The sequence below is a fragment of the Pristiophorus japonicus genome, chromosome 1 (assembly GCF_044704955.1).
Source record: "Pristiophorus japonicus isolate sPriJap1 chromosome 1, sPriJap1.hap1, whole genome shotgun sequence".
Taxonomy (NCBI): domain Eukaryota; kingdom Metazoa; phylum Chordata; class Chondrichthyes; family Pristiophoridae; genus Pristiophorus; species Pristiophorus japonicus.
Window position 1 is genome coordinate 15,319,442 of NC_091977.1, and position 13,056 is coordinate 15,332,497.

Genomic DNA, 13,056 nt, shown 5'->3' on the forward strand with positions numbered 1-13,056 from the left:
GATGCCATGGTTGGGAGTATTAAAGAAAAATTAGACTTATTTATATAGTGCTTTTCATGACCACTGGACGTCCCAACGCACTTTACAGCCAATGAAATACTTTTTGAAGTGTAATCACCGTTGTAATGTAGGAAACACGGCAGCCAATTTAGGCACAGCAAGGTACCACAACCAGCAATGTGATAATGAGCGGATAATCAGTTTTTACTGAGGGATAAATATTGGTCAGGGCACCAGGAAAATCTCCTCCTCTTCGAATTATTCCCATGGTATATTTTACGTCTACCCAAGAGAGCAGACGGAGCCTCAGTTTAACATCTCATCCGAAAGACAACATCTCTAACTATGCAGCACTCCCTCAGTACTGCACCAGGAGTGTCAGCCTAGATGTTGTGCTCAATATTCTGGAGTGGGACTTGAACCCACAACCTTCTGACTCGGAGGCGAGGGTGCTACCCACTAAGCCACGGCTGACACTGCTAGTTAATATAGCAGCAGGTTGAGCTTTGATGGGTTGAACGGCCTTTCTTGCCTGCGCTTTATATACTAAGCAATTCTTTGTAGATTTTTTTTGTGACATCACTTGTCTCTGGGTTTCCAGTTTATATTTCCGACAACGAAAACATTTTACAGAAAAGATTTAGTTATTTGTTACAGTTGGATTATCTCTGGCAGGTCAACATTTGTGTTTGAAGGTGTGTTGGTAAGAATAGCACCAGTAGGCGATTGTACTATTTGTTCAGTGGCTGCAGCCACAGTACTGTTTACTACGGCACTGGTTTCCATTGTATATCTTATTGGCACAGCTTTTATCTTTGTGGTTAACAATGTGTATATCACAAATCACTACAGAGCCACAGTGCAGATAAAGCTGAGTGAATTATGGTGGAGGCACTTTATGTAGCATAATGCCACAGCATTGATTTACATTGATGTTTTTACCAAGTTTTCTTCACTGATTTACCTGCTGCAGTTACTTTCGGAACCCTAGGTTTAGATGATGCAAATGTCTTTTTGCCTTTCTTATTTTCAAGAGGTTGCTGAAAAGCCACCCGCTCGCCCATCCCAACTCCAGCCAAACCAGGGTGCTTAGGCAACAAGTTACAATCCCAACTGCCATCCAACCACGATCAGCAAACTCTGCTCCAGTCAAAACTGGGGCCTTTGAGGGCTGCATAGTCCAAAGGACCAGGACTAGGCTGTTCTGTCCCCGGAGCCTATTTTGCCATTCAATTTGGTCATGGCTGATCTGTATCTCAATTTAATTTATCCGCCTTGGTTACATATCCTTTATCTAACAAAAATCTAAAGATCTCCGTTTTGAAATTTTCAACAGCGGAAATAATGGAGGCTTTGACGATCATTTTCCAATCCTCTCTGGCTTCAGGTGTGGTGCCAGAGGCCTGGAAGACTGCGAATGTGGTACCTTTGTTTAAGAAGGGAGAAAGAGATAGACCGAGTAATTACAGGCTAGTCAGACTAACCTCGGTGGTGGGAAAATTATTGGAAAAAATCCTGAAGGACAGGATAAACCTTCACTTAAAATGACACGGATTAATCAAGGACAGTCAGCACGGACTTGTGAAGGGTGGTTGTTTCAAAAAATTTGATTGAATTTTTCGAGGAGCTAACCAGGAGGGTCGATGAGGGCAGTGCGTATGATGTAGTGTATATGGATTTTAGCAAAGCTTTTGTTAAGATCCCACATGGCAGACTGGTCGCAAAAGTAAAAATCCAGGGCAAAGTGGCAAGTTGGATCCAAAATTGGCTCAGAGGCAGGAGGCAAAGAGCAATGATTGATGCAAAAGCAAAATACTGTGGATGCTGGAATCTGGAATAAAAACAGAAAATGCAGGACATCTCAGCAGGTCAGGCAGCATCTGTGGAGAGGAAGCAGCAGTAACGTCTTGGGTCGATGACCCTTCGTCACAACTGGCGAATGTTCGAAAAGAGCACATTCTTAAACAGGGGAAGAAGAGGGGAAAGGCGTTTTTGCGACTGGAAGGATGTTTCCAGTGTGGTTTCGCAGGGCTCAGTACTAGGTCCCTTGCTTTTAGTGATATACATCAGTGATCTAGACTTGAATATTGTGGGTATGAATAAGAAATTTGCAGATGATACTAAAATCGGCTGTGTGGTTGATAATGAAGAAGAAAGCTGTGGACTGCAGGAAGATATCAATCAACTGGTCAGGTGGGCAGAACAGTGGCAAATGGAAATTAATCCAGAGAAGTGTGAGGTAATGCATTTCGGGAGGGCTAACAAGGAAAGGGAATACACATTAAATGGTAGGATACTGAGGAGTGTAGAGGAACAAAGGGACCTTAGGGTGCATGTCCACAGATCTCTGAAAGTAGCAGGCCAGGGAGATAAGGTGATTAAGAAGGCATACCAGAATGCTTGCTTTATTAGCCGAGGCATAGAATACAAGAGCGGGAGGGGATTATGCTTGAACTGTATAAAACACTAGTTAGGCCACAGCTGGAGTACTGCATGCAGTTTTGGTCACTGCATTACAGGAAGGACGTAATTGCACTGGAGAGGGTACAGAGAAGATCTACGAGGATGTTGCCGGGAGTGGAGAATCTTAAGCTATGAGGGCACATTGGATAAGCTGGGTTTGTTTTCATTGCAACAGAGGAGACTGAGGGGAGACCTCATTGAGGTGTATAAAATTGAGGGGCCTAGATGTGGTGGCTAGAAAGGGCCTATTTTCCTTAGCGCAGTGGCCAACAACCTGGGAGCATAAATTTAAAGTAATTGTTAAAAGGTTTAGAGGGGATTTGAGGGGAAGTTTCATCACGCAGAGGGTTGTGGGGGTCTGGAACTCACTGTTTGAAAGGTTGGTAGAGGCAGAAACCCTCATCACATTTTAAAAACTACTTGGATGTGCACCTAAAGTGCTGTAACCTGCAGGGTTAACCTGCCGAAATGGCCTCCTTCCGTGCTGTAAACTTCTGATTCTATGATTTGGGGGGGGGGGACTATCCTTCAGGGTAGATATTTGCTGGACTAAGGCTGCCGAGCCAGGAAGCACAACTGCATTTGATTTGTTTCCCCCATTTGCGTTTGTACAGGTATAGCGTCTGTATCGCCTCCCTCCCTCTCTCCCTCGCTCCTTCTCGTGTCTCGAAGCATTATCACCTAAAGTGAATTACGTTGAAGTCGAGTGACCCTTGTTGTTTGGCAAACATGGCAGGTGTTTTGCACCAGCAATATATTGATTTAAGGGAGGAATGTTGACCAGAACACCACCAAGAACTTCCTGGTGTTTAGTGGAAAAGGTATTAGGCGATCTTTTATATCAGACGGAAAGGCTTGAGGTTCAGACGTTTCCACTATGATTGTGGCGGAGGGCTGGCGTCTGAGAAGACTTGAGTACATTCTTCGGTAGTGTTCGAGCTAGAGAGGTGTGTTGAGGTTGAGAAAATTGCCGATGAGTCAGGATGATGCCGGGGATAAACTATAGCAATGAGAAGAGACTTGAGATACTGGGATTTCTACTGGACCAGAGAAGGATGAGAAGAGATTTAATACAGCTTTTTAAAATTAGGACCTTCCTTCCATCATAAGGTCAGAAGTGGAGATATTTGCTGATGGTTGCACAGTGTACCAATAAGAATAGAGGTTAGGAGAAATTTCTTTACATAGGGAATGGTTGCGGCAGAGACCCTTGGGAAAATTGGATAAATATTTGAAGAGGAAAATACAGGGCTATGGGGAGAAGAGTGGAGCAGTGGGATTTGTTGGGATTGCTCAGAAATTTAATGCTGACAAAATTGCCTGAGAGCAAATTTACTATGCTGCATGTGATTCTCTAGTGACTAACCTGGTTAGCTTTCTAATGCTTTGTTTTGTTCATGTGTGTCAATATTTTGTGTTTTGCAGGTTTCCATAAATGGCACACAGCTGTCAGATGGGTCTATGGGGTCAGAGTTCACAGGGGTCTCTCAGGTAGGCCGAGCTGTACATTTTATCTTTCAGGTTTTTGCAAATTGGTTTAACAGTTTATGGATATGATGGGCTTCAGCGAGATTTGATTTTTTTTTTTAATTCTGAGTGGCAGGGCCATTTTTATTGTTCACACTTCGTGGTCCCGAGTAGATGGTGGGCGTTTAAAACATAGGGATTATTTGTGCAACTGAGTGGCATATGGTAAGTCAACCACATCGTGCATGGCTAGAGGATTTCAACTGATGAACTTTGGGTTGCTAGTCCAATATCAGGACCACCACACTACTGTGCCTACTATGTCCCAGACTATTGCTACCAGGACCACTGTGTCTACGTTGTCCCAGACTATTGCTGTCAGGACCACCACACTACTGTCTATGATGTCCCAGACTATCGCTACCAGGACGGACCATCACACTACTGTGCCTACGATGTCCCAGACTATCGCTACCAGGATGGACCATCACACTACTGTCTACGATGTCCCAGACTATCGCTACCAGGATGGACCATCACACTACTGTGTCTACGATGTCCCAGACTATCGCTACCAGGATGGACCATCACACTACTGTGTCTACGATGTCCCAAACTATCGCTACCAGGATGGACCATCACACTACTGTGTCTACGATGTCCCAGACTATCGCTACCAGGATGGACCATCACACTACTGTGCCTACGATGTCCCAGACTATCGCTACCAGGATGGACCATCACACTACTGTCTACGATGTCCCAGACTATCGCTACCAGGATGGACCATCACACTACTGTGTCTACGTTATCCCAGACTATCGCTACCAGGACCACAACACTACTATGCCTACGATGTCCCAGACTATCGCTACCAGGATGGACCATCACACTACTGTCTACGATGTCCCAGACTATCGCTACCAGGATGGACCATCACACTACTGTGCCTACGTTGTCCCAGACTATCGCTACCAGGACCACCACACTACTGTGCCTACGATGTCCCAGACGATCACTAGTTCCAGCTCTGCAAGAATTCAGTTTCCAGGAGATCCATGAAGTTGTCATGTTACCAGCAGTATTTTGTAATCCTACAATTTTCCATCAGGGCCATGGTCCTCTGGATTATGGCCTGTCACATTCTGTTTTTATTCTTGGCGATTCTGCTATCTACATCTGTGTTCCTGGATCGCATTTTGTTTCCTTCTTTACCAGCTCTGAGCCAACAGGAGCAGAGCAGATTGTTGCCTCATCCAGCTCTAAACATTCGTCACCTTCCTAAATAACTTTGAGTATTGTCAGATTGCCACCAAGTTTGTACACTATTTTGATCGTGCTTCAAAGTTCCCTTAGATTATTAATACATGTTTACTGTATTTCCAGCTTCCTGCAGAACACGAGCAATTTATTTCAACTTCACTGTATTCACTCCAGGGTTGTAGATGTCCCCACGAAACACGTAGCTCCTTGGTTGTTTGATCTAATCTCCTTCACCTGGGGATGAAACCATGGCAAAGGTTGCTTGGAAAAACGAGTAGGAGAGTAGGAGAAATCTCAGCTATACTTCCACTGTGAGCTTCTCGGAGAAATTAGAGATGGACTGTAAATGTGGCCATGTCTATTTTACTCAAATTTTGAGAACAAATATAAACACATCTGTGTGATATCTTCACAGAACACAGCACACACAACTTCCTAACATGGCAGGCAGCTCTCTCGGAAGTCTCTGGAATTGCCTGGTTTTGTTTATTATTAACCCTGCACTTGCAGTACACAATACGTCCACATCCACAGCGTGGAGCTACAAACAATTCAAACTTACAGACATTACACTTCTCCCTCCTTAATGAAGAAGCCATCATAACAGCATCATACATAACTTTCATGTTTATACATAACACAGGATATAACTTTTTTTTCCATATTTACAAATTTAACTTTACCACTTGTTTTCTGTTTCGAAGAGGAGACCTTCGCTCTCGAACAGAACCTTCCAAACATGGTGTCGATTTCACACTCATTCGAGGCTCATCCTGAGGAACGTTTTCCCCCACAGAATTTCCTTGATTTTCATTTGAACTCACTCTAACTTCAGGCTCTTTGTTTTCCTGACTCGGACTCGGACTTTCATTCTGATTCTCTCCTGGATTTGTTTCCAGTACATTGGATTTAGGATTTGCTACTGGTGTATCAAAACTATCTGATGAGTCAGAAATAATTGAATCATTTCCACCTTCAACTCCTTCCATGTCTGTAGGTAAAAGATGATCAATATGAACAAACCTAACCTGTCCATTATCAAACATCTTTACCAAATATATTCGAGGATCACATATCTTCACCACTCATCCTGGTCACCACTTTAACCATTTATGGTGATGGTTCTTCACTCTCACCTTCTGGTTTAATTTCACACTCTACCTTTATCATGATTCTCTTTCTGTCTTAATTGTGTCTCTTCTACGGACTGCAAAATTTGGCGTTAACAACAAGAATCTGGTTCGTGGCTGTCGTTTGAGAAACAACTCTGCTGGTGTTCTACCAGTAGTTGTATGAGGAGTATTTCGATATGTAATCAAAAAATTAGCCAATTTGTGATCCAATGACGACTGTTGTTTCCTTGGATTTGGATCTAACATTTGTTTTATGACAGCACGTTTTACAATTTGTGCAGTGCGCTCTGCTGCACCATTCGAAGCAGGATGGTGTGGTGGAACCTTGCTATGTTTCACACCATTTTTGCTTGTGAATTGTGCAAATTCTTCTGAACGAAATTGTGGTCCATTATCCGAAACAATTTCTTCAGGGAGGCTAAATGCAGAAAATCATTTTCGTAAAATGTCCAATGTTTTACTTGTTGTTATTTTCCACATTGGAAACACCTCAACCCACTTTGGATGGCTATCAATCACAATGAACAATTGTTGTCCTTCTAACTGAGCAAAATCAATATGTAGCCTTTGCAACACCTTGGGAGGCCATTTCCATGGCTGTAATGGTGGTGGTTGCTTGCTTACCGATTGATATGTCTTACACTGACTCACGATGTACTCTATATCTTTATCAAGGCCTGGCCACCATAATTAACTGCATGCAAAACTCTTGGTCAAGAACATTCCCAGGTACTGGTCATGGAGGTCTCCTAATAATTTGGACCTGAATTTATTTGGTATAACCACTCTTGCATCCCACATGATACAATCTTTATCTACTGATAATTCATTCCTACGAATGAAGAATGGATGTGTATCTTTGTCTACTCTGTACCCTAAGTACTCCACTGAGTTTTTAAATAACTCACACTTATGAGCAGACACTAGTACTCTGTGCTTCTCTAGCTGTTTGAGGACTTCATTCAATATGTTATTATGAATTTGCCTATTTGGTGCTGAAATTAGTATGTCATCCAAATAACATACTACCCCTTCAATACTTTGCAAAATCTGGTTCATCACCCCTTGGACTATGGCAGGGGCGGAAGACACTCCAAACGGTAGCCTATTAAATTGATATAGATGAGTATTTATAGTCAAACATGATTTGGACTCCTCATCTAGTTCAAGCTGTAAATAGGCATTCGTAAGATCCAGTTTTGAGAAGATCTGACCACCACCTGTCAGTGTTGTGAACAAATCTTCAATATTCGGCAATGTATTGGGGGTATTAACCTCTAGAATCTGGTTTACGGTTACTTTATAATCACCACACAATCTTACCTTACCATCGGACTTGGGTTACAACAAAATGGGTGTGGACCAATTACATTGATCTATCTTACAAATAATGTTCTCAGTCTCCAGTCTTTTGAGTTCTTGCTCAACTTTCTCCTTGAGTGCATATGGTACGGAACGTGGCTTGGAGTAAACCGATCTAGCGTCCTTCTGTACCCTGACACTCGCTTTGAAGCCTTGGATCGGACTGCCCATTTCACAGAACACCTTCGGATACTTCTTGATAACCTCATCTGTTGATGAAAATCTCGCTTCCACACAAAATCTTACTCCAATCCAGCTTCAGTGAGCTCAACCAATTTCTTCCTAGTAAGGCCGGCTTGTCTCCTTTCACTACTATTAGAGGCAAGTTCTGAAATTGATCTTTATATTTCACCGGTACGGTGATACGACTTACCACAGGAATTTTCTCTCCTGAGTAGCGTCGCAGCTCTATCTTGGATTTCTCCAGTTGAAAATCACGCAATTTGTTGCGATATAGTGACTCCGGTACTACACTCACGGATGCACCCGTGTCAATTTCCATTGGTATCTTGAATCTATGTGGATTTTGATGCTTTCCAAATCGCTGTCCGTTAACCTCGTGCTCCTGATGACGTGTAATTCTAACATCTCCTCGCCTGTTGTTGTTCTTCCATGCTGTGTAGTCTCTTTGGATTTCTACTCATAGCTTTGAACGCTAGACTCATAGCTTTAAAAACTGGTTTACCCTTCAGTCGGCATGCCTTCGCAAGATGTCCAGTCTTCCTGCAAAAGAAACACTCTGCCTTCACGTATGGACAACTTTGAGCAATGTGTTGTCCCAGGCACCTATAGCACGACTTCGACGCTCTGGTAGAATTTCCAGTTTCTGAGACTTTTGGCCATGCCTGTCTTTTACCTTGAACCTGCAGATGATTTACCTCGGTTGACTGACGACCGTAATTATTATTTAATTCTCAGGAATATTTTTCGGCCATGCCCATCGACCTCGCTGTCTGACAAGCAATCTCAAAAGTCAAGTCATCCGTCGTCAATAACTGCCTTCTGATCGCATAATTTTTCACCCCACAAACAAAACGATCCCGTAATACTCGGTTTTGAAAGTTTCCAAAATTACAGTGCATCGATAGCTTTTTTTAATGCAACGATGTAATCACTGGTACTTTCATCAATCTTTTGATTCCGAATCCCGAAACGATAGCTTTCAGCAATTTCTAATGGTTTGGGGTTATAGTGCTGCTCCAGCTTGCTTCTAAGCATTGTGTCAGGCACAAGCAGATTTACAACGGTTTTGTATAATGTCGGAACTGCCTCCGATAAGAAGATCGCTTTCTTACGTTCCAACACAGCCCAGTTCTGGACTGCATTGTCTAGAACTTTCGATTGTTATTTGCAGTGAAATACATTTCTAGTCGATCCACATACGCTTTAAAATGTTCCTGGTCGTGTCTATATTCACCCAAATATCCCAATACATCTGCCATTTTAATCTCTAGCTGTTCACACCATGTGCTGTATTTTCCCTCGGATTTTTTGTAGCTTTTTTCCAAAGACACAAACTTCCAAAGTGTCTCTGACGGCTGGCTGAATCCTTCAACAAAAATTAAGCTTTAAATCATCCGAAAAATCCCATCTTCCGTCGCCAAATGTGATATCTTCACAGAACACAGCACACACAGCTTCCTAACATGGCAGGCAGCTCTCTCGGAAGTCTCCGGAATTGCCTGTTTCTGTTTATTATTAACTCTGCACTTGCAGTACACAATATGTCCACATCCACATGTGTGGAGCTACAAACAATTCAAGCTTACAGGCATTACAATCTGTATTGCATTTTGCAAAGTCCATTGATGGAATGTTATCTCCCTGATGTGAAGAAAATGTATCTGCTTACTCCTGCACTCAATCCCAGTGATGAAGAGCAGAATTCTTGATGAGAATGAAAGACTTGCATTTAGATAGCGCCTTTCATGACCACCAAACATCTCAAAGCACTTTATAGCCAATGAAGTACTTTTCGAGCGTAGTCACTGTTGTAATGTGGGAAACACGGCAGTCAATTTGCACACAGCAAGTGCCACAAACAGCAATGTGATAATGACCAGATAATCTGTTTTTGTTGTGTTGATTGAGGGAGAAATATTGGCCAGGTCACTGGGATAACTCCCCTGCTCCTCTTCAAAATAGTGCCACGGGATCTTTTACGTCCATCTGAGGGAGCACATGGGGTCTCGGTTTAACATCTCATCTGCAAGGCAGCACCTCCGACAGTGCGGCACTCCCTCAGCACTGCACTGGAATGTCAGCCTAGATTTATGTGCTCAAGTCCTTGGAGTGGGACTTGAACCCACAACCTTCTGACTGAGCCACAGCTGACAATTGAGTAACCTTGTCTATAACAGACTCTGGTCAAACATGTCAATCCTTTCTAAAATGGACTGTAACAGTATCATAAAAGTTTCTAGTACCTCGACCAGATCTTCATGTTAATAGTAGGAGCATTAACTACTGCAGCTCACCATTCTGTTTCATTTCAGAAAGGACTGGATTGAGAGTGCTATACTAATGGAGCTGCCATCTTTTGATGCGATGTTAACAGTCCTGTCTGCTCTCTCAGCGGCATAAAAGATCCCATGGCACTATTTTGAAGAGCAGGGGAGTTCTGAGCTAACATCTGACCCTCAACCAACATCACTAACAGATTATCTGGTCATGAACTCATTGCTGTTTGTGGGACCTTGTTGTGCGCAAATTGGCTAGAGTGCTTCCCACATTACAATAGTGACTACGCTTCAACAGTACTTACTTGGCTGTCAAGCGCTTTTGGATGTCCTTAGGTCGTGAAAGGCGCTATATAAATGCATGCCTTTTGCTTTTCCACTGTTCCACTGTCTTTTCCCCTTCCTTTTCCTTCCACACCACTTCACTGTGGAGGCAGGGCCTCAGCCATGTTGCCCCAACACTCGAGAAATGACTCACTAAACCCCTCCACTTTACACGTCTCACTATCTTCAAAAGTCTCTTTCAGATGAGGCGTTAAATCGAGGCCCATCTGGTGTCTCAAATAGACGTAAAAAATCTCATGATGCTATTTCATGGGGGGGGTTACTCTGGTGTCCTGGCCAATATTTATCTCTCAACCAACATCGCTTCTAAAAAAAAACACAGATTATCAGGTCATTATCACATTGCCAGTTTGTGGCAACTTCCTGTGTGCAAATTGGCTGCTGCGTTTCCTATGTTACAACATGAAAGCACTTCATTGGCTGTAAAGCGTTTTGGGATGTTCTGTGGTTTTGAAAGATGCTACATAAATCCAAGTCTTTCTTTTAAAGTCTACCATTTCAACCGTGATTTCCGTTACTTTCTAGTTTCCCTCCTATTTGTTCAGACCACCCCTGCCCCTCCCAAATTCTGAGTGCCGTAGGACATTTTACATCGGATTACATATGATATATGGCACAGAAACAGGCTTTTCAGCCCAACCAGTCCATCATCATCATAGGCAGTCCCTCGAAATCGAGGAAGACTTGCTTCCACTCAAAGTGAATTCTTGGGTGACTGAACAGTCCAATACGGGAATTACAGTCTGTCACAGGTGGGACAGACAGTGGTTGAAGGAAAGGGTGGGTGGGACTGGTTTGCCGCATGCTCATTCCGCTGCCTGCGCTTGATTTCTGCATGCTCACGGCGATGAGACTCGAGGTGCTCAACGCCCTCCCGGATGCACTTCCTCCACTTGGGGAGTCTTTGGCCAGGGACTCCCAGGTGTCGGTGGGGATGTTGCACTTTATTAGGGAGGCTTTGAGGGTGTTCTTGAAACGTTTTCTCTGCCCACCTTGGGCTCGTTACCGTGTAGGAGTTCCAAGTGTGCCGCAGTTTATGCTCCACTTGAGCTTCCTCACGTCTTTCCTCCTCTAAATCCATCAGCATAACCCTCTATTCCCTTCTCTCCCATAAGTTTGTCGAGCCTCCCCTTAAATGCATCAATACTATTCGCTTCAACCACTCCCTGTGGTAGCGAGTTCCACATTCTCACCACTCTTTGGGTAAAGAAGTTTCTTATGAATACCCTATTTGATTTCTTGGTGACTATCTTATATTGATGGCCTTTAGTTATGCTCTTCCCATAAGTGGAAACATTCTCTCTCTCCACTCTATCAAAACCTTTCATTATTTTAAAAACCTCTGGGTCACCCCTCAGCCTTTTTACAAGAGAAAAGAGACCCAGCCTGTGCATCCCTTTCCTGATATGTATACCCTCACATTTCTGATATCCTTGTAAATCTTCTCTTCACCCCCTCCAGTGCCTCTATAACCTTTTTATAATATGGCGACCAGAACTGTACGCAATACTCGAAGTGTGGTCTAACCAAGGTTCGATACAGGTTTCACATAATTCCCTACTTTTCAATTCAATCCCTCTAGAAATAAACCCTATTGCTTGATCTGCTTTTTTTTAATGGCTTTGCTAACCTGTCGCAACTTTTAGTAATTTGTGTATTTGTAGTCCAAGATCCCTTTGTTCCTCTACCCCACTTAGACACGGACCCTCCAAGTAATAAGTGACCTCCCTATTCTTCTTACCAAAATGTAATACCTCACATTTATATGTGTTGAACTTCATTTGTCAATTATATGCCCATTCTGCAACTTTATTAATGTCGTCCTGTAATTTATTGCAGTCCTCCTCAGTATTGACTATCTTCCCCCCCCGCCACCAATTTGGTGTCATCCGCAAATTTAGAAATTGTGTTTTTGATTCCAAAGTCTAAATCATTAATATAAATTATGAACAACAGTGGTCCCAGCATCTCTGACCTTGTTCACCAGTCTATTATGAGGTACCTTATCGAAGGCCTTTTGAAAATCTAGATAAATTACGTCTACCTTATTACCCTTGTCTACTCTCTGTTACCTCATGAAAAAATTCAATGAGGTTGGTCAAGCAAGACTTTCCCTTTTGAAATCCATGGTGACTATTCATTGTTATATTTTTGGTTTCTAATTCTTCTTTTTTCTCCTTTAGTAGGGATTTCATTATTTTTCCCACCACCGATCTTAAGCTGACTGGTCTATAATTCCCTGGACATGTTATATAACCCTTCTTCAACATAGGTATTACGTTAGCTGTCTGCCAGTGCTCTGGCACTGCACCCATGTTCTAACTAATTATTAAATACGTGTAGTGTTGAAATATAAATGTAAATTATTGCTTGGAAAAGAAAGATACATTTCAGTTTGTACAATGGGGAGCAAATGAAGAGAAACAAAAATTGGCACTAACTTTTCCCTTTGTGCTGCTCATTCATCCGAGCCAGCTCACTCTACAATCGAGAGACCTGGAGAGCAAAATCTATTGTCTGAGGACTGGAGACAATCTGGCATTTTCCTTCTGTGTACCTTGGGG

At 42.8% G+C, this 13,056-nt stretch overlaps 1 protein-coding gene across 1 annotated transcript in view; it reads left to right on the forward strand.

Moving 5' to 3' along the window:
* fam193a (family with sequence similarity 193 member A) overlaps window positions 1-13,056 on the forward strand; it is a 292,373-nt gene that overhangs the window by 137,467 nt on the left and 141,850 nt on the right. Inside the window, exon 2 of the mRNA XM_070877089.1 lies at window positions 3,889-3,954. Within this exon, the coding sequence (XP_070733190.1) occupies window positions 3,889-3,954 (66 nt within the window). The remainder of the gene's footprint in view (window positions 1-3,888; window positions 3,955-13,056) is intronic.